Here is a 26,062-nt window from a genome sequence, read left to right as displayed (position 1 = left end):
AAGGGTTGCACTAGATCACAGCCTGCAGAGCTGGGAGATCATTCCAGCTCTAAACAGAAGGAAGAAGAGCAATAAAAACTTACATATATCTTTAAAGCTTGCAAAGTGCTTTCCGTGCATTTTTGTCATTTGATGCTCTCAACTACCCTAGGAGGCACGTACTGTTGTAATTGCCTTTTGACAGATGAGGAAACCAAGGCTGAAAGACCAGTGTATTAAATCCTTACCACATGCCAGGCACCAAGCTAAGCACCAGCAATACAAATACAAGCAAAAGGACAGTCCCTGCCCTCAGGGGGCTTACATTCTAGTGGTTGAAGACAGCACTGCAAAGGGGAGGGGGGAGAGAAAATTACCTGGGCTGGGACATCGTGGCCAAGTCCAGAGAATCAGAGATTGCCTGGATGGGGCCCTTCCCCAAGATGGAGATTCAGGGAAAAGCTCTCCAAGGGGAGAAAAGGCTAATGGAGTGAAAGCTATAGGCAGCTGACTTTCCTGGTGTCTGAAACTGGGAAATCAATGACTGGCCCAAGGTCTCATGGCAAGTAAGTTTCTGAGAATGAACTTGAACTTGAATTCCTGTCTCCACCTGGCTGCCGGTCTAGATGACTGAGCTCAAGTGTGAAAAAGAAAACACTGCGGGTGGCTCTCCCAATGGGGTGATCACTTATGAGCAATGCAATCTTGCCAGGGCCACCATGCAGCAGCAGGCACCTTGGACTGAGACTCAAGAGGCCTGGGTTAGAATCCTGGCTCACACTAGTAGGGAGATCCTGGTCAAGTCTTTTCACTTTTCTGAGGCTCTGTCCCAAACAACCTCGTATTTAATTACTTTGTGTGTATATATGTATATGTGTGTGTATATATGTATCTATACATATATATATACACCTGTGTATACATATACCTACATACACACATATACAAGTTCAAATACCTATATATCCAAAAAATATAAATTCCTATATATACACATATAAGTATATGTATATATACATATGTTAATATTTATTTACTTTAAGGGCAGCTAGGTGGCACAGCACATAGAACACTGGGTTTGAAATCAGGAAGACTCATCTTCCTGAGTTCAAATCTAACCTCAGACACTAGCTGTGTCACCCTAGACAAGTCACTTAACCTCTACTAGCCTTAGTTCCTCATCTGTAAAATGGGAACATACTGGAGAAGAAAATGGCAAACCACTCCAGTATCTTTGCCAAGAAAGGGTCCTATAGAGTCAGACATGATTGAACAATGATCAACAAAAGTGGTATGAAAATGTGAGTTCTTACTATTGTTTTCTATGATTTCTTCAGATAAAGGATCTGCCCATCATCGGTCAATATGTCCCTACGGATGATAACTGTGAATAATAATGCCTCCTTAATCCAACCGGGTTTCTCTTTGATGAATTTTGATGGACAAGTTTTTTTCTTTGGGCAAAAAGGCTGGCCCAAGAGGTCTTGCCCCACTGGTGTTTTTCTCTTTGATGTCAAGAGGAACCAGCTCAAACTGAAACCTGCTCTTTTCTCTAAGGACTCCTGCTACCTCCCACCTCTTCGATACCCAGCCACATGCACCTTCCAAAGTAGCCTCGAGTCGGAGAAAGTTCAGTATATCATCCATGGAGGAAAAACCCCAAACAATGAACTGTCGAATAAGATTTACATCATGAGTGCCATTTGTAAGAACAACAAGAAGGTTACTTTTCGTTGTACAGAGAAGGAGTTGGTTGGAGATGTTCCTGAGGCAAGATATGGCCACACCATCGATGTGGTTTATAGCCAAGGAAAGAGCAGATGTGTTATCTTTGGAGGACGGTCCTATATGCCATCTGCCCAGAGGACCACAGAAAAATGGAATAGTGTCATTGACTGCTCTCCATATGTCTTCTTAATGGATTTTGAATTTGGATGCTGTACCTCCTACACCTTTCCAGAGCTCCAGGATGGGCTCTCCTTTCATGTCTCCATTGCCAGAAATGACACCATTTACATTCTAGGGGGCCATTGTCTCACTCATAATAGCCGACCCCCCAGCCTATACAGACTGAAGGTGGATCTACCACTGGGGAGCCCAGCTGTGAGTTGCACTGTCTTACCAGGAGGAGTCTCAATCTCCAGTGCTATCCTCACTAAAACTAAAAGCAATGAGTTTGTCATTGTGGGGGGCTACCAGCTTGAAAATCAAAAAAGGATGGTCTGCAACATTGTCACCGTAGAGGATAACAAGATTGAGATCCAAGATATGGAGACCCCAGATTGGACCCCTGATATCAAACACAGCAAATTGTGGTTTGGAAGCAGCATGGGAAATGGGACCGTTTTTCTTGGTATACCAGGGGACAATAAACAAACAATGTCAGATGCACACTACTTCTACATCTTGAAGTGCGATGGAGATGACCCAGTAGCAGAAGAACAGGCAACATTCTCCTGCAGTCAAACATCAACAGAAGACCCAGGGGACTCCACTCCCTTCGAAGACTCAGAAGAATTTTGTTTCAGCACAGAAATCAACAGCTTTGATGGGGATGATGATATTGACACCTATAATGAAAACGATGAAGAAGATGAATCAGAAACAGGCTATTGGATCACCTGCTGCCCCACCTGTGATGTTGACATCAACACCTGGGTACCCTTCTATTCCACTGAACTCAATAAACCTGCCATGATCTACTGTTCTCATGGAGATGGCCACTGGGTCCATGCCCAGTGTATGAACTTGGCTGAGCAGTTGCTCATTCGTCTCTCAGAAGGAAGCAGTAAATATTTCTGCAATGAGCATGTAGAGATGGCAAGGGGCCTGCAAACACCGAAAAAGATTCTGCCTTTAAAAAGAACTCCATTGAAACCCCTCCGCAAAAAAGCCCCCGTGAAAATAATAACTCCAGCCAAGAAATCATTTTTTAGAAAGTTATTTGATTAGAATTATAAGAATTTTTAAATTTCAGTTTCATGCATCAATATTTAGATGTAAGCTAAAGAATCACAATTCTAATATGTGGGATTTCTATTTTGTCCACTGAAAAAAACAGAATTCATAAAGTACAATTCCAAATACATTTATTGTAAGTTTAGCAAGTAACACACATAGAAGCTTCCAAATCATAACTTTGGAGTTGGAAGAGACTTTATATCCAACCTCTTTATTTTACACATGAGGAACCTGATACCCAAAAAGGTTATAAGATGTGTCTAAGGTCACAGAGTAAGGAGCAGAACAAAATTTGAACTCAGGTCCCCTGACTCCAAATTCAGTCTCATTTCGATTGAGACTTTCATATCTGAATATTACCCATGAAAACCTTAAACGTAGAAATAACACCAGTAATACTTCCCATTTCTGTAGAATTTTTAATTATTTAAAATATTTTTATGCCTTTTTGGTCAGAGATACAAAACATATGGCCAGCAATACTGAGAGTAGCCCATTCAAATTAAAATGTAGTTGGGAAATATTTAACAAAATAAATAAAAGTGCAATGGAACACAGATAATGTTAATATGTAGTTTTCTCAGTCAACATGGCAGCCTGCAGGGATCCTTATATACCATTTAGTGGCACCATTTCTTTTGGAGTTTGACCCCACCGTCTTAAGTCCTCACAACAGGCCCACGAGACAAGATTAACCCACTTGACAAATGAGACTGAGATATAGAGACTACCTAACAGAGGGGTGTTGTTTATTTTAAACCTAGGGCAAGTTTCACAAACATTCCCCCAAGTAAGCAGCATAAAACTCACCCTCACATAAATTTTTAAACAGAAATTCAGTTGGGAGGAGAAAAGATGGATAGATACTCTGAGATATGACAACGCTATTCTGCTCAAGGGTAGAAAACTCAGAGCTCTTCCACAGTGTGGGAAACCCAGGGGGAAGAAAGCCAGTCATCTGTTACCAAAGGAATGCCCTTTAAACTTCAGCACCTTAGGGAAAAACTCTGATCACCCCACCCTAGTTATGCCTTCTGTTGCCCAGTGTCAGACAGCTAATTAGTGGCAAAGCTGAGACCAGAACCCAGCATTCCTGATAACCTTTCCTCTACATCACGTTGAACCTATAGTCTAGGTCTAGGATCTCATTTTTTTTAATGTCTATCTAATGGCATAGGGAAAAGGGAACATTTAGTCCTAACATCTTTCCAGTTCTAGTCAATATCAGTCACCATCCCCAAGTGTCTACAGTATAGACTCCATGCCCTACTCATCATCAGAGCTTCAGGAGCACTGAGCTGAATTAGTTACAACTAATTCAGTTGCTGAGCTCCAGCCGATCACCAGGTGCACTGGAAAGATCACACACTTGGGCTCAGAGAACCTTGTTCTGTTCCTGGCTTTGCTGCTGATCCCCTGTGTAACCTTTCCAAGTGAGAGTGACCTCTGGGTTGCAGAATCCTCATCCCTAAATGAGGGGAACCTGGACTGTTTTATCTCTAAGGGCCTTTCTGGCCCCAAATCCTCCCTCATAAACCTGAAGCCTTTGAAGACAATTTCATAAGAAGAGGAAGATCAGGACCGTTGAGCCCTGTGAAAATGAAAGAGAGGCAACTGAGGAGGTGTTAAGAGGGGTAGTAATGAAATTACCAGTGTGAAGGCCAGTCAGATGTTTTTATTGAATTCCTTCAAGAGAAGCTAAAGATAGTTGATGAAATTAAAAGACATGTGATTACAAATGGGTAAAAGAGGATCTTCCTTTTTTTTTTTTATTTAGTGCCTAGTTAACCTGTGCAGTTGTATGCCAAAAGATATTGTAAAATCAGTGAGCTTAGTAAGGTTCAATTAGACACTTAACAGGAAAAAGAATACGCTTTGCACCAGCTAGAATGAAAGTTACAAGGACTATTCATTTTGAAGCTCTAGGATTTCCACTGATCACTAGACAGGATTAGAAATAAACATCCCCTCTGATGGAGTGTTTTCCTAAGAAAAAATTGCATCTTCTCCTAAAAACAGTTGCCCTACCATCACTGGTTATCAGTCTTCATCAAGGGCCCCACAGAGAAGACACAGGCCCTGTGGGAGATGGAAAAACACAACCCACATCTCTTCAACTGCGGCCTCATCTTCCAGCTCCCAAAGATCGCCGATGTAGCCTACACAGTGTGCGTGTATGGTGTGATTTGAAGAATATGACTTCAAAGTGATTCCTTATGTTGTGTTACTCAGTCTCAAACACCATTGGCAAGGAGATGGTACAGTACCTAGAGTGCTAGGCATGGAATCAGGAAGACCCAGTCTCAAATCTGGCCTTGAACACTTACTAGCTTTGTGACCCTGAGCAAGTCACTTAACCTCTCTGTCTGACTCTGAAAAATGAATTTGACAACAGCACTGACCTCTCAGGGTTGTTTGTAAGGAACCAGTAGATACGACTTGTAAAGAGCTCTCAGCACAGAACCTAGCACACAAAAGGTGCCTAATAAATGCTTGTTTCTTTCCTTCTTTATGGTATTCGTTCTCATCTGCCATTGTGGATAATACTATCATATAAAACTAATAAAGTCTAAAGGGTTTCTCTGTTTCTACTGCTTTTTATCAATTATTCAGTTATTCATAAGTGAGCAGAATTCTGCTATGTCATTCTCTCAACAGACCTCAGTCATCATGCCCTATTATATTTATAGGCAGTGTTACCATGGGAGTTGGCAGCTAGATGATATTCAAACTCTCTGCTAACAGGAAACAGAGCCTTTGGCCATTCGTAGGGACACTGCTTTCACTGGGTGACTCAGGAGATTTGGGCTTCCTTCGGCTTTTTCCATTCTCCAGGGTGAGGAGGGCACCCAGGTGCTGACTTACGTGTACTGACTATGTGACCCTGGAAAAATCTCTTAAGCCCTCAGTGTGATAGGCAACTGTACAAGATTAACTTACAAAGAAGGTGCCAACCTGCACTGGAAGAATTGGTTCCTTTTATTAGTGAAATCACTGTTATAATCCACATTCCTACGCATTGTAGTCTACAGTCAAATTCACATCTCACAAATGGTGCTTTTAATTCCAAGTTGGATTGAGGAATTTTTTGTTTTTTTGTGAAAAAAAAAAACAGGTATGTAAAATATGTCCTTTCAATTCATCTCAGCAACAAGAGGAACATCCATTATATGATTATAATATAACAAAATTGAATATACAAGAACTTAAATATGCCAATATAGCAACTTCTCCATTTAAAGGAGTCATTTGGAGAAACTATTCACTTCTTCCAACTTCATTTAATCCAATGGGAGTTTATTAAGCATCTACTACCTGTACCTTACAGCAATGTGTTAAGTGCTGAGTATCCAAAAAGAAAACAAAATACTGTCACACCCTCGAGGAGCTTACCTTCTTTCAGATATGTTGCCTTTGCTCTTAGAATCCCCTATCTTCTTTTAAGGCTTAATTCCTATGAATTCTCCTACAGAAAACCTTTCCTGATCCTTGATTGTTAACACTCTCTTCCTCATCAGACCATGGCATTCATCCATGCAAAGTAGTAAAAGGTATCATCAGGGAAATGTGTGATAGGAAGAAAAGATGGGCTGGGCACATGGAAAGAGCAAAGGGTGATAGATGGGACAGCCAGATGGCTCACTGGTACACACTGGATGTCAGAAGAAATGGAGGAGGGCCTCCAGCACATTGAATGTACTTCCTATGGTGAACCTATGGGAAGACATGAACAAAAGTCTCACGAGATGGACAGGCATGGGCAGGTTACATCTGCATCATTGGAGGGAATTTTATATGATTACACACATATTTTGATATTGAACAACACTTGTGTCTTTACATGTTGTATCTCCCTTAAAGATTATAAGCCTCCTGAGAGGAAGGACTCTTCTTCCCTTTTATCTTTGTATCACCAGTACTTAGCACAATGCCTTATAATAAGGAGGCAAGAGCCCTTACATATTGTCTTCCTCCTTTAGAACACCAACTCTAAGATCAAGACCTTTAGCAGAGTACCTGACACACAGTGTTTAATCAATGTTTTATCAACCTATCTTATTAATGTCTATTAGATTGGATCACTCAATACATTTTTGGAGTACCTATGGAAATGGAATTCAGAAAGTATTTCGTATCCTCTTAAATGTGCCCAATGGTGGCAAATCTTCATCCCTGGAGGGTGGAATGATATATGAAAATGTCATTCAGTGCTAAATCTAATGAGTAAAGTGTGTGACTTGGCTGGATAGTATAGTTTGAGGTCAAAAGCAAGGTGGAAAAATAAAGTAAGGAGATAATTTCTCTTGAAGAACCTGCAAACTAACCCCTTTGATTGCCAGGGTTCCAGCAGGGTTGTTAAAAAGAAGACATCTCTGCACTTTACCCTCAGGCCACCCTAACAGAGATTTGCAAAATCATTTGACAGCATCAGGTAAGAGGAGAGTATCTCCTTCCACTTCCCGGATATTTCTAAGTATTGAACATGTACAACCAGTTCCAGATTCATAATATGACTGAGAAAGCGTATCTGCAGGGCTGGAAAAGAAAAAGAAAAAAAGAGAATGGGACAGTGTCGAGTAGCATAGTATTTTAAGAGAGCTGGAGGAAGGACAATCAATGGTCATGCATCATTGTTGAGATGGCACTCGATAGAATATGCCAGGTGAGCAAACCTAATGGATTCCATGCAGCTTCTTCCTGAACTGAGAGAGAGACACACACGGGGAGAGATTTGCTAGGACTGATATTCAGTCCATCTGACTGAAGTCATTCTGTTCTTATGGATAATAGAAGTAGACAGAATCCATGGGAGCCAAGTGCATTGCACAAAGATTTATCTTCAATTCGCTGTAAGGCTGAGTATACCAAGGGGTTTTTGTCCCAGGCATTGCTAAAATGGTAGTCAGAAGAGATCTTAATTTGAATCCTGCCTTAGATGTTTTGTGACCACAGGCAAGTGACTTCTCTCTCAATCTTAAGTTTGCTCATCTGTAAAATGGGTTAACAACAATTAAAGTACTTACCTCATAGGAAACCTGTAAGATCATAGGGTCATAGATTTTGAGCTAGTCATTGAATCAAACTCCCTTATTTTCCAAATGAGGAAGCTGAGGTCCAGAGGTGAAGTGATTTGTCCAGAGTCACATCGGAAATAAACAGTAGAGCTGGGATTCAGACAACCCAGGGTGCCCTGACTCCAAAGCTACTCTCCTTTCTACTGCAGCAAGCAGCCTCTAATATGCAGCCCCTATTTCTTCAAGTATTTATTAATAAATATGGCTGCCTCCCCCCCAACTCCAGCACTTCATAGGTCTACCTGTAAATGCTCTGAAATCCTTGAAATGCTGCGTAAATGTTAGCCGCTATTTGTTTCTTTGATAAATTTCTGATTTGCTAACAAAAGTAGGATGGCATGTGGGATAGCTCTAGGACGGAAAAGCTGCTCCCAGATTGAAAATGACAGGGTGGGGCAAAAACGGGGTCCACATACCCCAAAATACTTATAGCAGCATTTTTTAGTGGTAGCAAAGAACTGGAAACAAAGTAGAGGCCCATCATTTGGAGAACTAAACAACATGTGGTCCATGAATGCAGTGGAATAGTACTGTACTGAAGAAAGGGTGAATAGTAGGAACGTAGAAGAGCTCTTCCCATTCTGGTCATCACTCCATATCCAGACGTGACACAGGTTTGAAGGAAGGAGGAGGGCATGGTGCAGTCTGAGCAGGTCTGTGCCAACATGGGGATGCTACTCAAGGGCATTGACAGGTATTAACATGTCAGCTGAGGACCAACCACTTTTTGTTTTTATATTCCTAGTGCCTGGCACACAGAAAGTGCTTAATAAATGCTGGCCGATGCATTGATTGTGGTAAGGTATAAGAGGTGGACCTGGGTTCCAAAGACCCGGGTTCAAATGCTGATTCTGCTGCAAGGTTACCTGGGTAACCTTAGGTGTGTCACTTCTGCCCACTGGGCTAATTCCATTTCCTCACCTGTAAAATAAGGGAGTTGGACAAGATTAACTCTAAGGGTCTCAATCTACAATTCTATTTTCTTATTTTTAGGGTACAGGGAGGAGATGGACCTAACTGTAACACAAGGTGCTTGTGGGAAATGAGGAAAGAGCATTGGCTTTCCCAGACCAGACCCTAAGCCTTTGCCCTTCTGTCAGGATCAGAGTGGATGGGTCTTGGATCCAGATTAACAGAAGGCTTTCTCTTTTTTGAAACTGTATTGAGGAGGCAGCTAGGTGGTGCAGTGGATAGAGCACCGGCCCTGGAGTCAGGAGGACCTGAGTTCAAATCTGGCCTCAGTCACACAATACTTCCTAGCTGTGTGACTCTAGGCAAGTCACTTAACCCTAATTGCCTCACGAAAGAGAGAAAGAAAGAAAGAAGGAAGGAAAGAAAGAAAGAAAGAAAGAAAGAAAGAAAGAAAGAAAGAAAGAAAGAAAGAAAGAAAGAAAGAAAGAAAGGAAGGAAGGAAGGAAGGAAGGAAGGAAGGAAGGAAGGAAGGAAGGAAGAGGAAGGAAGGAGGAAGGAAGGAGAAAGAAAGAAAGAAGAAAAGAGAAGCTGTATTAAGGAAAGAAACTGCTTAGTTTGGTGCATGGGACGGCCCCAGGCTGAGGCTGAGGGAGGTCTGAAGAGCCGTGGGGATTCTTGCCTCCTCTTGTCTCTCCATGTCCCTGTTTTATGCAGCCCCCATTTCTTCAAGCATTTATTAATAAATATGGCTGCCTCCCCCCCAACTCCAACACTTCATAAGTCTACCTGTAAATAAAGTTCTTGTTGTGTTTTAAAAAACACACCCACTGGCCTAAGTATGATGACAGCCTGGATTTTAGTCCTAGCTCTGCCAATTACTTGGCACATCACATCTTGGGCCTTGGGCACATAATGAAGGGGTTAGAGCAAATAATATTTCAGGTCGCCTTTATTGTCTGTGATCCCCCAATCCAAGTGACCTTGGGCAAATCATTCTGCTACCCTGGGCTTCATTTGGACTTCATGATCTCTGAGGTCCCTTTCTGCTCTAACATTCCATCTCCTAATTGAATTCCTACACTCTACCTCCCTGCAAGCTACTACACTGAGATTTGTCTTAATCTCTCAAGGACCAAGGTATCAACTAGGTAAAGTGATAAATTAATTGTTGTGGCAGTAATTTAACTAATTTTTACCTGTGCTTCTGTAAGTAATTCCCCTAGCCTCTTCTGGATTCTAGACAACTCCCTCCCACCCTTTGCTTCTCCATCCACATAAACACAAATCCAGCCCCTCAAACCTTTTGTGAATCTACAGTTAGGAGTCAAGTAGGATAGGAGGAGAACACAGTACCAAGGCAAGAAATCTGGAGACACAGGGAGTTGGGCTTTGCCTTGGCTTGGACCACAAGCTGGAGTGTTATGTTGTGTTCTAGTTGCCTCCTTTAGAAAGAGGATTGAAAAATCTGAGGATTGGTCAGAGAAGGGCAACCATCCCAGATGGCAAGGGGCTTCAGGTCCATGTCATAGGAGGATGGACAGAAGGAGCTGGAGAAGAGAAGACTAAGGGGGTAGATGATATCTGTGTTCACGTATTTAAAGGGCAGTCAGGGTGGAGAGATGTGGGGATTGTTCTGTATGGATCCGGAGGGCAGAACTAGGGCCATGAATGGAAGTTACAAGGAGGCAGGTTTTGGTTTGATGGGAGGGCAGAAGCAGGCTTAGTGTGGATGCCTCCACGAAAGCAAAAACAAGAGGATTTAACAAAAAAAACAAACCCTTCCTCTTTTCTTTCTCCCAACCCCCAGAAGAAAAAAATAATCCAACAACTAGGGTTAAGCTTGCTTGGGCCGCTTCATCATGTATAGTCCCAGTACAAGGGGCCCAATCCAGTGTGCACATGCAGGCACCTATTCCCAAGGTCACTGCCTTTGCTTCAGATTTGGAAGAAGGAACTCTTGCTTTCCTTTGTATCCTCAGCACTTGGCACAGTGCCTGCCACATAGCAGAAATTTAATACATGCTTGTTGCCTTCATTAGACTTGCCTTGATTTTTCCTTGGGGAAAGGGTATTGTTTTTATGTAAAATACTATATTCAATACAAGCATATCCCAAACATCCTGAGCCCGTGATCATGCAGTTAATTGTTGTAACCAAACCATACCTTGAACATCAAGGAAATCATGCTGAAATATCATTTAACTGATGCAATGAGGGATAGTGAAAAGAGCGTGTTGGGCTTGGATCGCAGAAAACTAAGGTGCAAATCCCCAATTCTGACACTTAGCTGTGTGACCCTGGGAAACTTACTGACTACATGCCTCAGGCACTTCCCTAAGGCTTACCTACAGCATCCTGGGGGGTTATTATCACAGAATCATAGATACAGAGCTGGAAGCAACTTTAGAATCCAACTCTCTCATTTTAGATGAGGAAACGGAAATATCCAAAGGTATCAGATGATTTGCCCCGGGTCACACAAGCTAGCAAGTGCTTGAGGCAGGATTTGAACTCAGGTCCTCTTGACTCCAATTCCATCATTCTCTCCATTCCACAGCCAGCTGCCTAAGAGTTCCCACCCCGGGAATTCCCTTCACTGACACAATCACAGATCTTTTCCACATTCATGGTCATGTATACTCCACCCTCACTCCCAAGATTGCTTTTTGTTTTTTTTTTTTTAATGACATGTATTTTGCCTGGGCATTTCTGCATTATCCCTTGAACACAAATTAAGAAGCTTATTTTTTTGTCATCAAACATTTATTGCAAATATTCAGATGAAAAATCTTTTAGCCACAATGTTAACAATACAGAGGAAACCAAACTGTAAATTCGTTTTATTTGGCTGAGAAATGCTAAGGTTATAAATCGAGGTCCAAGCAATCCAGTGCACTGTACTCATTGCATCTGAATCAGTTTTTCTTCTCTAAAACAAACCTCCAAAAAATGCTTAAGGAAGCCCTGACACCAACTCCAAAATGATTTTTTTGTCACATACCCATAAAAGAAGTCCATTGCAATCTCACATAAATTATCACCTGAAGTATTCATGCAGATTACTGTAGCAGAAGGAATATTTGAATCTTGAAAGGTAAAATGAGCATATCCCCACCCACAAAGGACCTAAAAATTGGAAGAACAGATCTTCTCCCTCAAAATGACTGGAGACACAATGAATCTCTGCAATCAGAAAACACTTGCATCCAAATGAGGGTCGGCTCCTTTCTCCCCAGACCGCGGTCTAGCTGTTGTTTATAAATCTTGCCTAGAAGGTGTGTGGAATTTGAAATCTCTTGGATGTAATATGAGGCCCAAACCCTCAACCAAACAAATCTTTATCTTCATCTAAATCTTGCAAAAACAAATTGAGACAAGACTAAATTCCAGTTCACCTGGAAAAAAAAGACACATGTTTCTCCTGCTCTTGCATCTCTGTACACGTTTATTAATCCCAAACCACTTTTTGACCTCATGCCAAGCATTCATCAATTTCCATCAAGCATTATCACTGGTCTCTGCAGTGTGCCTTGGTGGGTTGACGTGTGAGCTCAGAGAATAATGCATTGCTCTTCCCAAGTCCCAGTCCATGCTTCAAAAGGCAGCTCTGTTCAATGTGGTGAATTTCCCCGGAGTACGTTATTGCATTTACAAGAGGCATTGTTAAAAATAAAATTTGAGGAGAAAACAAGTGTAGAAGATATTGCAATCTCAACAATAGGGACACGACAACTAGATCTGTAGCCTTTCTGCATACGGAAATGTTCCCTTGGCCAAATGTTCCTGGGGCTTAGCAAAAATGTGATTTGATTAGCAGATTATTGGAAAAGTTGGGCTATAAATCACACTGTTAGCCACATGCATAAAAAGAGTTCCCACGGAGTCGGGGAACTGGAATTTAATATGAAAAAGAATCTACAGTCATGTGGCATACTATAAATGGGGAGGGACAAACATACAAGCTAATACACCATACACCACTGAGTACCATGGCTATGTGATTATACAATGTTCCTACCCTTAGAGATTAAATAACTTTTACTGAAACGAGGACCTTATTTTTTGCAGTGGGGTCCGCAAAGCAAAGCTAACAGTTTTCATTGAAAATGCAAAGTTTAGGGGCAGCTAGGTGGCACAGTTGATAGAGCACTGGCCCTGGAGTTGGGTGGACCTGAGTTCAAATCCAGCCTCAGATACTTGACACTTACTAGCTGCGTGACCCTGAGGAAGTCATTTAACCCCAATTGTCTCGCCAAAACATACAATAAAATACATGCAAAGTTTAAAAAAAAATAGGAATGTGGAAAAATGAGGATGGGCCTGCAATTTCACTGTGGTGAAGAACACTGAGTGTGAAATCTCCATTCACCCATGCAGATCAGCAACTCTTTGTGAACTTACAGAATCAGAGGTCTTCCCAGAGTGCTGGGAGATAAAGCATCTCCCCCATGCTCTGCTACATACGTAGGTAGTAAGAACCTATGTCTTTTCTATCCTCCTATCGGCTATACACCACTGTCTCTTGATGGTAAAATGTATGCATATGCTTTCATCAGCTAAATATATAAAGTCTTTTAACACACTGGGGGTCAAAAGCAATGAGAACAGCTTCCCTATGAAAAGTCAGAGATGCCATCCTGGTCCAAGACCTGGAAGGGCACCAAAAACATGGCAGTGGTAGACAATGGCATTGACCCATTGCTGATAAGTAAATTACAAAGCTCTGATATATTGTATAAAAACCATGGCAATTATGTCCATGAAACATAATTAACAGTAACATATCATTATAAATTGCTAACACATAAAATCCCAAGCCTACTGCAAATTGCCAGGAAAGTTGCATATCTCTAGTTCTTTTTAAAAAATAAACAACAAAAAAAGAAATGATGGTCTTCTAAGCAATCAAAAGAACTCTAGGTTTTAATGACCTCTTTCTTCAGCTTAATTCCCATTCATTACCAGGTGGGTCCCAAATTTGCAAATTTACCCACAGAATTTTAATCCAAAAATTGCAAGCTCTTTTAAGAGAGCCTCATAACTCCTGCCCATTGAAGAGCTGGCAAGGTCATGATGATTTTGATGAGTAGTCACTTAACATAGGAAAGAAAAAAGTATTAGGGTAAAATTTTATGAGTAAAAATTTAATCATATGGAAAGTGAATAGGAGATAATAGAAGCAGCAGTCTACAATGGAAGAAAAACACCATATTAAACCTGGTTTTAGTGAACTGAACCAGGTTTCTGATGGGGAAAAAAATGGCAGTCAAATTCAAAGCAAAGCATTTAACTGCACATATATATATCCAGGGAGCAATCTCGCATTTTTAAAGCTTCCCTAACCTTGGGAAATCACAGAAACAAACCAACAAACCAACCAAAAATGCTACATTTTCACAGAAGCCCATTCTTTACCAAATTCTTGTAACTAAAGTCTTCCATAAAGCTCTACCCCTGACATGTGATAGTTCAATGTTTTTTAATTGCAATTTTTGTCTGGAAACGAATTCCAAACCTCCAAGCTTATGGACACAATGTAAAGTTAAAAACGGGTTGAATTTCCCATGGGTTGAAAGGTGCCACTTTCATTGTAAAATGTTCAAATTGATATAGGCACATTTTGCAATGGCAGTCTTAAAATATAGCACTTCTACCTATATGTCACTGAATTTACAACCGGCCTTGTGCCTTTAAATAGTCAACTCCCCATTGTGGGTCTCATTTTCCTCTTTTGTAAAATGTGAAGCGCAGACTAGATTTTTAAAGTCCCTTCCAGCTCTAACACACTAAGACTCTATGTGGGTAAAGTCCTTTCAAAAGCATAAAACACCAGACAAATGTGACCCATGCCTGTGATTTCATCATATGTGGGGAACTCCTCCTAATGGAAAAATTCCCTCCACAGATGCCGATTGGTAATAATTTGTAACCAAGAGTCTGGGGCACTGTGACTGTATGAATCAGAGGCAGGATTCGAATCTTTATGCTCTTGACTACAAGGCAGAGCCTGCTTAGCTAGGCAAATGCAAGAAATTGATATTTTGTGAAAATGAACAATTCTTTGGAAATTTGTTGACTAAAGTAAATGTGTGGAAGACTGACTAACCAAATGAAATAAAAATAGCACATAGTAATAATAATAAAAATGATAGTACAATGATATTATCATAAATGATTACAACAAATAAAATGTAACCAGTGGGAATCATGAGAAGTCCCTGCCTGGTTTTACAGATTCCTCTTCTGCATCTATAGCTTTTACATCTATGTCATTTAGACAAACATGTCGATCTCTCATCTCCTGTAACTGAACCTGAGTTACTGAACCTACTCAGGATCTGAGTTCCCAAACCTTCAAAAGACTGACAGCCATTGTTTCCCTCTTATCCTTTCAAACAGATCAATCCACTCACACTCAACCATTCATCAGACTGCTACACCATCTGTGACCCTCATGACAACTAACCACTTCTCAGAGGTGGTGATCCCCCAGAACAGATAGAAGTGAAGGATACTACATGAGGGAAAAGACCCATGGCAACCCAGAGGAAGACTGGTTTGAAAAACCTACTCTTAGGAAATTGCCCAATTTAGAATTCCATTGAATCAAGAATTTCCAGTGAGTCTTCTAGCCCTATGGATTCTTCAAAGCCTGCTTGTGGGTTGACAATGAGCCCAGCATTTTTCAAGGCATTATGGGCATTCATAAATTTCTGGAGGTATTTGGAGGTGTACAACCAATGGTGTTTCAGGACATCTTCCATTTCATAACACTTGGACTGTCTAGCATTCATTTTCCGGAAACGTCGGAAGAGTTTATTACCAGATTCATTCCCTTCACTGGCCCATGCTCCGATGGAGCCATCTCTCTCAATGATCTCAGGGACATGGGCCAGGGTCTTGTGAAAGTAATTGGTGATTTTGCCCTCATATCTGTACTGGAACTTGGTAGACAGCAGTTCCGCAAAACGCTGTGAATTGAAACTATACTGGCAGAGTGATTCTGGGCACTCTTTGGCTGGACATGTCGAGCGCCACACAGGTTTCATCTTGAGGTAGAGGTCCATTAGCTCTCTCAAGGCCTCGTGTCTTTCCTCACAGTGAATTAGCTCACACACTGCTTCCACAGTCTCCTTGGTCATGAGCTTCCTGGCAAAGTTGCCATTCATCCTCATGATGGGCTTCAAGTTCATTTTCTTCCGGAGGTGCTTGTCCAGGGTAGCTTGCCATCGTTTCCTTTCCTCTTTGGATGCGTTGGGATTCTTATAAACTTCCCCAATCTCCAGCTGGAAGAGCTTATAAAACTCGGCTGCATTGCCAATGTCACAGTGGAGAGCGTCGATGGAAGGGACCGTCTCAATGAAAGGCTTTGCTGAGACCCCTTTCACCCTGTCTCTCAGCTCTTCTGCTGACTCCTGGTACGGGTTGGATCTCCAGACTTCATAACGTTCCAGATTCTCAGCATGGCTTCTAGTTATGGAGTGAAGGACAAGATTTTGGGAAGCTTCCAGGCGGGTGGCATCACAGAGGGTGCAGATGTAGACAGAGCCAGAAGCCTCCAGGCCTTCAACTTCCCGGACAAGTTTTTCATCATAGCCAGTTCCTCTAAAGATGAATTTAAAAGTTCTTTGGATGCCTCCCATCTCCAGCAGTAATTCACTGCTCTTCATCGCCTCTCTCTCTGCAATGAGGGGACTCAGGATGGCGGTCAGGGTCTCATGGTCAGATTCATCTGCCAGCATGAGGCATAAGGGCTTACAGCATAGCTCTGAATTGGGCTTGGCTTCTTCAAAGATCCTCACGCTCTCCTGACCCTGAGTGATGCTAATATTCATGATAGTGAACGAAAAACGAACAGCCTTCTCAGGCACAGCTGGTCCACTCCCATGTTTCTCACTCACATCTCCCATCCCATCACAGGACTCCTTCACCACCACAGTGAAAGGGCCACTCAGATAGTCACCCAAGTCTTGGGATTTCATGCCTTCTAAGATGTTTTCTTCCATGTCCATCAAGGCAGACACCAGTGCTGCATCGTAACGGAACCTCTTTGCAATGGTGTCAACTGGGTAGTCATCCACGGACACAGACCACCCAGAAAGCCCATCAATGATGCCTATGTCTGTGCGAGCAGAGACATTCTTCAGAGGGGGCTTCCACTCAAATGGGTGGTATCCAGGCAGAAGAGTCTTCTCTGCATTCCGGAGGGCATGCAGAGGTTGGAAGATCTGCCTCCCAGTGATGGCTTTGACAGTCCGATACATCTTGTGGTACTGGCTACAGCTCAGAAAAGTGTTGACCCGGATGGCCAAGCACACAGCTGCCTGGAGGCCCGACCCTCTACCCTGCATAATGGCCTCAAGCTCGTCTGCTTGTCGATGCTCATTTCTCGCTCTCAGTACCAGCAGGAACAAAGTCAGGCACACTGACTTCAAATCACCTCCTTCTTCTTTGTCTGCAAAAGCCTTGACCTGCAGCTTCAGTTCTCTTAGCCGGTGTTTCTGAGCCCTTCTGGTCAGGGACAGGAGATGCTGCCGGGGCCGGCCGCCTTTATTAATGTACACGTAGGACTCTTTCGGTTCCTTGTGGCTGGAGATGTGCTGGTTGTATTTTTCAAGGCTGACCTCCTTGTCACAGTCTTTCACGGGGCATCTCACCACCAGGGAATTGAGGATGTTCACAAAGGACCTCACTGGGCTTTCGACATCTGTAGGGAAGCAGGGATATTGACAAGAAGGGCAGTAGCTGCCCATGACCTTGAGGCACCTCAAAATACAGGTTCTGCAGAATAAATGCTTGCAGGGGGTTTCCACTGGGTCAGTCAAAATGTGCCCACAAATCTGGCATGAGATGGCCTTCACAAAGTCCACAGGGTAGTCCACGGCGAGCAGCTCAGTGCTCAGGTGCATCTGGCTGCAGTTGGTGTTCTTCTTCATCATATCTTTGCTATTTCGAAGCTGGGTTTGACTTTTGGGGGGATGGGCCCTTTGAGCCCTGTTGGCCACAGCCTTGAGCTTTTTGCTGAGGGATGGGTTGGTCTGACGGCCTTTCCTCTTGAGTCCCCGGCGGGCTGTCCGGCAGATGTCACAGCATGGCGTGTGCGGGTGCCACTCTGTGGCAGCTTTCCTTGGGAAATATACCTCACGTGGAGCATTGCTGAATCTCCCATACATAATGCTCCAACAGTTGTGGCAAAACTGGGTGGGGTGGATGGAGTCAATATCCCCTTTCACATCAATTTTAAAAACCTTCGCAATCAAGTCTGGCCAAGAAGTGGCTTTCTTTTCCTTCTTTCGGAGGAGACCCTGAGTTTTACTGTCCACTGGACCATGGACAGGGTGTCTCCTATTCTGCCCATCAGCTCTAAAGGAAACACCACAGATGCGGCAAAGCTGCCGGAGGCTGGCCTGGTGAATTGCCTTCTCCCGGGCTTTTCCAACATCAGCAGGCTTCTCTAAAGACTTGGCATGGGCTGTGCATGTTGGTTGGACCTGGGCTGGCTTTTCTGGTGCTGGAATGTTGGCGCTGCCTACAACCTCTGGAGTTTTCTCCAGAGAGGCCTGGCCTTCCATTGCATTTCTATTTGGCCCTTGATCTTCTCCAGGAGAAGGCCTCACAAAGGATCTCACTTTGAAGAGCTTGAATTTCCATTCAGAAAATTTCATATGTGGGTGCTGGATTTCATCTGGTGCAGAGCTAAGTCCTTGACTTGGCGCCACTGGTATTTCCATGGTGGCAAGGATGAGGGCCCCTGGGAACAAATGGAGAAGGTCAGATCAGGTGGAAATTCATGAAATGAATGATACATGATCACTCTACTGCCAGACACTTCATTTACTCAACTCACAGGTAAAAGCTGACACCAAACAAAATAGAGGCTGTTACAGCGTAACTCCTGGTGTCATGGACCAGGAGTACCAGAGTAAAAGTCCCTGGGTTCAAATCCTGCCTCTGGCATTTATTAGCTGTGAGATCCTGGGTAAGTCACTCCCCTATCTGTGGAGAGAGGGACAGGGGTGGGAGGAAGGAGACAGAGAGAGAGAAAGAAAGAAAGAAATTGAGAAAGGAAAGAAGGAAGGAAAGAAGGAAGGAAGGAAGGAAGGAAGGAAGGAAGGAAGGAAGGAAGGAAGGAAGGAAGGAAGGAAGGAAGGAAGGAAGGAAGGAAGGAAGGAAGGAAGGAAGGAAGCAATACTACTTGTATTTACCCCTAGGAGTTGTCTGTAAGCTCCAATCAGTCACAGTGTCCACATATAAGAGGTGCTTAATAAATGCTTGTGGATTGAATTGATAATGTATGTGAAGTCCCTTGCAAACTTTAGCCCATTATATCAATCCCTGCTGTTATTACTGTTCTCTATCTACATTGATTTTCCCCTCACTGCACTAGACAGACATTCCATTCCCAGCTTTTGAAAACAGACTTTCAAGGGCTTCATTGTTTATTCCTTCCAAACTGGCCATAAAGAGGAGATAAAACTACAGACCCAAAGAAAATAATTATTCACCAAGTGAAAGGATGAAGCCAACTTGAGCTTTATGAATGCAAGCTAATAAGTATTATGAATTGTAATTATGCTTGCAATTTTAATTAGAGAATGTTGCTGTAAATTATAAGGCTGTATCTACATTGGCTATAAAAATCCCTGGATTCCTCAAGCTTGGAGGGCACTGTGCCATACTCTCTGTGTTCTGTGGTGCCCTATGAAGAATTTTCCAGATGAAAGTTCAAAGGGATTTGGATACTCTACAAAAATGATCTGTTGAAGAGTTAGCATGGCTTCACCCGGTAGTCCTCTAATTGGCAAATGGTTGATTACTGCAGGGTTGTTGGGGGTTTTTGAAGTGGGTTAAGGTAGGAGTGGTTATTGTTCTGTGATTAGGATCCCCCAGCAAGTGGCTGGTGACATACCATCAATAGCCCAGCAAACATCTACTGAAGACGAATTCGACTGATTGAGATAGAGGCTGACCTAATGATCTAGGACTCCTATTTATAATGCCTTCTAGAATTTCTCCTTTCCTACTTAGCTCACCAAATCCCACTTGGTATATAAGTGGGAAAACAGTAACTAGTTTTCCTAATTAAGCATTGTAGACTACTCCTTCAAACACACACTCTGGCTAGCCAGGTTGAGTTACTCAACATCTCCCTGTATGTAGCCTATACTTCTCTACCTCAAAGTCTTCTCTCATGCCATATGCATCATTCCCTATTCCTACAGTCCCCTGTCCCCATCAACTTCACTTATAAAACTCTATATCATTCAAGTGCCTTTCTCAGAATTCCCATCAAAAATAATGCCTAACATTCCTATGGCACTTTAAAATCTACAAAGAGCTTTACATATTGATCTTTGTAACAACCCTGGGAGCAAGAGATATTATTATCCCATTTTGCAGATGAGAGAACTGAGACTGAGAGCAATTAAGTGACTTGCCCAGAACCATACAGTTAAGCAGCATCTGAGGCAGGATTTGAACTCAGATCTTCCTGACTCCAAATTGTGCCACCTAGCTGAGCTTTCCATTCTCAGACTCCCCACATTATACCTTTTCTACACCTCTCCAATCATGTCCTTTTTGATAGAATATGTATTTGTGTATATGTCAAATTCTTCCACTAGATTATAAACCTCATGAGAGCAAAGATAATGTCTTATCGATCCCTGTATCTCCCCCAGCACTTGGCATAGTATCTGGCACATAGTGGGGCCTTAATAAACACACATTGAATTAAATCAAATTGTCAGTCATAGTCCTAAGATTCAGGTTATGTACATTGTGAGCTACTAGACCGACCATTAAATATGTGTTTAATTAAATTGAACTGTCAGTCATTGTCCTAAAATTCTGGCTGTGTCCATTCTGAGCTATTAGATCAATCATTGTGACCAATTGGTTCCACCGTACCACTAGTTTTTCACTGAATTAACTGACCATGTTGACCAGAGATTTTTATCATCATAGAGACATAGCCTCAAGCTAAAATACCTCTTAGAGCGAACAAAGGGCTGTTCCCCAGATCCACCAGATGACAGTTCACTTTCAAGCTTTTTCCTTTAAACTACTGAAATCTAATTGATTTTCCATGCATGATGCTTCTAAGATGGAAGCTTTTTTAAAATTAAAAGCAATTCTCTTAGAGATGCTTAAAAAGAATGTTGAAAGTTCCTTGCAAGAGTAATGTGCTCTCCACAGAGCCCTGAACCATTTCAAAATCCTTCAACACCTCTCAGCCACAGCCTGTCACACATTCCTCAGGGTCTGTCTTCATTTATGTTTCTCAACTCTGTCCCATAGCTTAAGGTGACAGCTCGTTCTGGAATCTCTTACCAACTCCACTTACTGATTTCTGAGACAATCATTTTCTATCCCTTTGGCTTGTGCCCTTCCTAGCCTCTTTCAGGTAATAATCACAATAAGTGACACATACATCATATTTTAAAGCTAACAAAATACTTCACATACATGATCTCATTTGAGCCTCTCAACAACCCTTTAAACTATGCATTGCAGGTATTTTTAACTTCATTTACAGATGAGGAAACTCAGGCAGATAGAGATTAAGTGACTTTTCCAGGGTCACACAGCTATCAGAGGCAAGACTCAAAACCAGGTCTTTCTAACTGCTGGTCCAACAAGCTGTACAAAATGCAGTAAGAATAATAATTCACATTGATACAGCATTTTATGGTTAAAGACCACTTTACATACAAGACCAAATTTGATCCTCACAATAATCTGATAGTAGGATAGTTGGGACAAGTACACAGGCTATCCCAAAAGTCATAGTGCAGTTTTAAGCCTTAGTAGCTTAAATCTGCCTTCTTAACTCCTCCTACTGACTTCGCTTTGAGCTTGAGTAGCTTTAAACTGCACCAAGACTTTTGGGACATTCTGTATTCTCATTTTTATAGGTAAAGAAATCGAGGTTACGACAGGGCAACGTGTTCACCAAGGTCAGACAGATAATCAGTGGCAGCAACAGGACCTGATCCCAACCTTGTCTAACTCCATTTCCAGTTCTTTTTCTGTTAACTCCTACCTAAAGCATGCTTGCAGACTTCCACCTACACCTGTTAATATTTTTGAGGTATGTAAGCTCTGATAAGAATCAGCATAGTACAGGGGAAAGAGCCATGGATTTGGAATGAAAGGACATGGGTTCAAACACCAGCTCTGCCACTTGCTACCAACATGACCTCGAGCTAATAACATAACCACTCTGGGCCTCAGTTTCCTCATTTGTAAAATGTGGATGTTCTCATGATGAATATGGAGGGCAGCATCATACAAAGGCAAAGTCAGTAGTCATAGGATTGTTTATTGTTGTTATTTGTCTTTCATTCTCGAAGAAGACTATGACATCGGGTAGGTGATGCCATGACATGCAAGTAAATTGGATTTAAGTGAGAGGGAGCTATGCAAACTCATAGGATTAGAGACAAAAAGGAATCTCAGAGCTTGTCTAATTTAAACACATCAATTTTCAGGTGAGAAAACTGAGGCCCAGGGAAGTCAACAAGTAGGTGGCACAAAGGATAAAATGCCAGACTTGGAATCAGGGAAATCTGACTCCAAAACCTGCCTCAGATACTTATGCGTTGTGTGGCCCTGGGCAAGTCACTTGACCGCTGTTTGCCTTGGTTTCCTCAACTGTAAAACTGGGATAATAATAGCACCTACATCACAGGGTTACTGTGAAGATCAAAGAAACTAATATATGTTAATGCTCTGCAAACCTTAAAGTACTAAATACATTCTTTGTACTAATGTTAGTTATTATAATTATTATTATCACAATTGCCAGAGATAAACAGTAAATAATACAATTGGGTTTCAAATATCTGTTCTCTGACTCCAAGCTACCCTTCTGTCATGTATATGCTGCAATCCATTTTCTCTGCAATTTCACCAAATCTCATAGTTTTAAGGAACCAAATCAGATCCGTAAGAGAATCTAGACCTGCAAAATAACCCCAAAATGATTGCCTCCTTGAAGACCTATCATGGAGAGGGGGACCCACTGTGTGGAGGGAGCCTATTCCACTAGTAAGGCCACTACAGTTGTTAGCCAAAATTTGCCTCTTGGAAAGTTATACCCACTGAGTCTACTTCTATCCTCCAGGGCTAGGCAAAATGTACCTGATCCCTCTCCCAAAAGACAGCTTTGAGGCTTGTGAATGTCAAGCATTTATGTCCTACTCGAGGCTGGCTCTTCTCTAGGCTAAATATGCTATTCCTCAAGCTAATTCTTATGGCATGAACTCTAATCTCTTCACCATCCTGGATCACATCCTTTAGAAACTCCAGTTTATCAGTGTTCCTCCTAAAATGTGGTGCCCACAACAGAACATAGAGCTCCAGATGTGGTCTGACCAGATTGGGTATAGTAGAACTATCCACTCTTTATTCTGAGATACTAAAATTGTGTTAGCTTTCTTGGCCACCATATTCCAATTTCAACTCATTGAGTATAAAACCCACTAAAGCAACCCAGGTCTTTTTATTTTTTAATCTCAGACAAGTATGGTTATGTTCTAACCATACTTCTCCTTCTCATAGTTGTGAAATTGATTTTTTCAAATCCTTATCCTTAGCAAATTTTATTATATGAGATCGGGCCAGATCCTCTAGCCATTCAGTGTGTTGGCCATCCCTCTCAGATTTGCGTCATCTGCAAATTTGATCAGCTGTCTAAGTCATCTATCTAAGCACTTCACCCAAGTTTCTGACAAAAATGTAAACTACCACAGGGTTGAGCATAGATCCCTGAAACATTCCAGTGGTAACTAGTATAAGAAATGCATCCATGATCATTTTGAAAACCTTCAAAAGCAGGCTCTTCACCACTGAACTCACTTTTTACCTTCTTAGTTAACATTATTAGCCAAAACATAATACCAATTACAAGACCATCCTGCCCACACCCATCAAAATAATTTCCTAAAGCACAGGTCTGATCACACCCTGGCTCTGCTCAATAAATTCCCATGGCTCCCTGTTACTTCTAGGACCATCGTTATTCCAACTCTCCTACTACTTCGAAGCTTACAACTTTATCTCTCTGGACCCCAGCTCCCTCATGTGTAGAATGAGAGAATTGAAGTAGGTCACCTATGAGGTCCTTTCCAACCTTAAATTAATGATCCCAGGCTTTTCATTTTACAGAAGAGTAAACTGAGTTTCAGGGAGTTTACATAACTTGAATAATGCCACATAGTGGCACAACCACAGGTTTTCCAATTCAAAATCTAGTACTCATTTCACTATGTGCCCCACCCCCAAGTCAGAAGACAGAGTTGCCCCGCCCTAAAGTATTTGGCAAGGAACACTGCCTCAGGGATCATCCCTTTAGAATAAAATCCTTTATTGCTTGATAGAAAGGCAGTATGTATAGGGGATAGAATGCTGGACTTGGAATCAGAAAGGCCTCATTGAAATTCTATCTCTGACATTTTCGAACTATCTCATCATGACAAGTCATTCAGCCTCTCTGAAGCTCAGTTCTCTCATCTGTAAAAATGGATCTACAATGCCTATGGAATCTACCTCAAAGGGCTCCTGGAAGACACAAATTAGATGATTTATAAGACAATAGCTTCATGAACTTTAAACCACTTTAGGTGTCAGGTGTCACTGGTCAAATCTGGGTCAAGAAATATAGAGGAACCCTATCATTTTCCTCTGAGATTCCATAGTAGGTGTTCATTCCCTATGGTTTAGATTAAGTAATACTTGCCAACAAAGTCTTAGACTCATCCCTTGCCCAATTAATTTATTTGAGTATTCATTTGTCTAATCAATACACATTCATTAGCCATCCTCTATACACCAGCACTGTACTAGATGGCAATCATGAATAGAATTCATCTGCATAAGGAGCTAAAACATTTTATTTCTCATCCCTTTCTTTATGTCAATTCTCATTCCCTCAGGTATTAAAAAGGAAAATCAAGTTTCTATGAGTCTTCCCCTTTTCACCAGCCCCAAATAAGAACTCAACTATTTCTATTGAGAAAAATAAAATTATAATAATAAAATAATAAAATATAATATGTAATATTATAATATAAAATATAATAATAAAAAAGAAGACAAATGGCACATCACTTCCAGAACCTGAGAAAAGAGTGTTACCTTCCACTAGGAGCTGTCTGGTAAAGGCTGGTTCAGCTGGTGTTACAGTGTCTCAGAAGCAAACAAAGCCTTTCTCCATCTCACTCTCACCTATTCCATAGAGCAAACTGCAGCTGTGTTATTTATCTAGCCCTCTGCTGTCCTTTCCAGCCTCCCCACACCCAGTGAAGTTAACCACAAATTACTCTCAGCCAATCAGAGGCTGGGAGTCCCAACTCCAGCTGGCACCTGGCTCTCTAGGAAGCTTAACTCTGTGGGAGCCCTGCAGAGGGGTTGGTTTGAGGTCCCCTTGGGAAAGAGGTCAATACTGCAGGTCTATTCTCTCAGTGGGTTCCTTTGAACTTTCAGATTTTGTTCTAGTTCCATTTACTGGGAAAAGGAACCCTAAAAACTGGTCAACTCTGGGAGAGCCAAAACAGTGAGCATTCATTTGGTGAACATACATACAAAATGTTCCAAAAGTCTTAGTATAGCTTAAAATTGCACTAAGACTTTGAAGGCACACTGCTGAAGAATTGGCAATTCCTACTTGGCCTCCCAGCTTTCAGTCTCTCTGCTGTAACCCACAGCAACTAATGTGATATTCTGAAAAGACAGGTCTTTACCCTTTCACTCTCTAACTCAAATCTCTGGGGGGGAAAAAAACTCCTCAAAATTTAAATCCTCCCTGATTTGGTTCCCACCAGTCTTATTTCCCATTCCTCCCCTTCTCACACATGTTGCTTTAGTGAAACTAGTCCCTACACATCCCATTCCATCCCCTGCCTCCATCCCTCTGAGGAAGCCTTCCCCTACCATGTCTGAAATGTGCTTGCTCTACACCTCTGTCTCTTGGAATCCTTAGATTCCTTCCAAGCATAGCTCTGATGCCACCTCCTACTGGTCTTGAAATTACTTTGTATATTCTTGGTGTTTCTTTATTGGTATATATGTCGTAGCCCCAGGAAGGCAAGGACTGTTTTCTCTTTGTCTTTGCTACACGTGCTCACAGAAAG

The 26,062-nt window shown here is 42.0% G+C and overlaps 2 protein-coding genes across 2 annotated transcripts; one reads left to right on the top strand and one right to left on the bottom strand.

Annotated features, from left to right (window-relative positions):
• Positions 1-1,324: 1,324 nt before the first annotated feature.
• RAG2 (recombination activating 2) lies at positions 1,325-2,931 on the top strand. Its single transcript, XM_020963941.2, has one exon. The coding sequence runs from the start codon at positions 1,345-1,347 to the stop codon at positions 2,929-2,931; it is 1,587 nt and encodes a 528-aa protein (XP_020819600.1). The 5' UTR covers positions 1,325-1,344.
• An 8,782-nt stretch (positions 2,932-11,713) lies between these two features.
• RAG1 (recombination activating 1) lies at positions 11,714-25,169 on the bottom strand. The gene is made up of 2 exons (XM_020963939.2): positions 25,068-25,169; positions 11,714-18,678 (listed from the first exon to the last, which is right to left on the bottom strand). The coding sequence occupies exon 2, from the start codon at positions 18,656-18,658 to the stop codon at positions 15,518-15,520; it is 3,141 nt and encodes a 1,046-aa protein (XP_020819598.1). The 5' UTR covers positions 18,659-18,678; positions 25,068-25,169; the 3' UTR covers positions 11,714-15,517.
• Positions 25,170-26,062: the final 893 nt, after the last annotated feature.

The sequence above is a fragment of the Phascolarctos cinereus genome, unplaced genomic scaffold, assembly GCF_003287225.1.
Source record: "Phascolarctos cinereus isolate Bilbo 61053 unplaced genomic scaffold, phaCin_HiC Scaffold_9;HRSCAF=440, whole genome shotgun sequence".
Taxonomy (NCBI): Eukaryota; Metazoa; Chordata; class Mammalia; order Diprotodontia; family Phascolarctidae; genus Phascolarctos; species Phascolarctos cinereus.
The sequence above is the reverse complement of the archived record's forward strand: the minus strand, read 5'-3'. Positions and strand labels throughout refer to the sequence as shown.

Bases quoted from the DNA above. Each gene is read 5' to 3' on its own strand.
- RAG2 (XM_020963941.2), top strand. From the start codon at position 1,345: ATGTCCCTACGGATGATAACTGTGAATAATAATGCCTCCTTAATCCAA.
- RAG1 (XM_020963939.2), bottom strand. From the start codon at position 18,658: ATGGAAATACCAGTGGCGCCAAGTCAAGGACTTAGCTCTGCACCAGAT.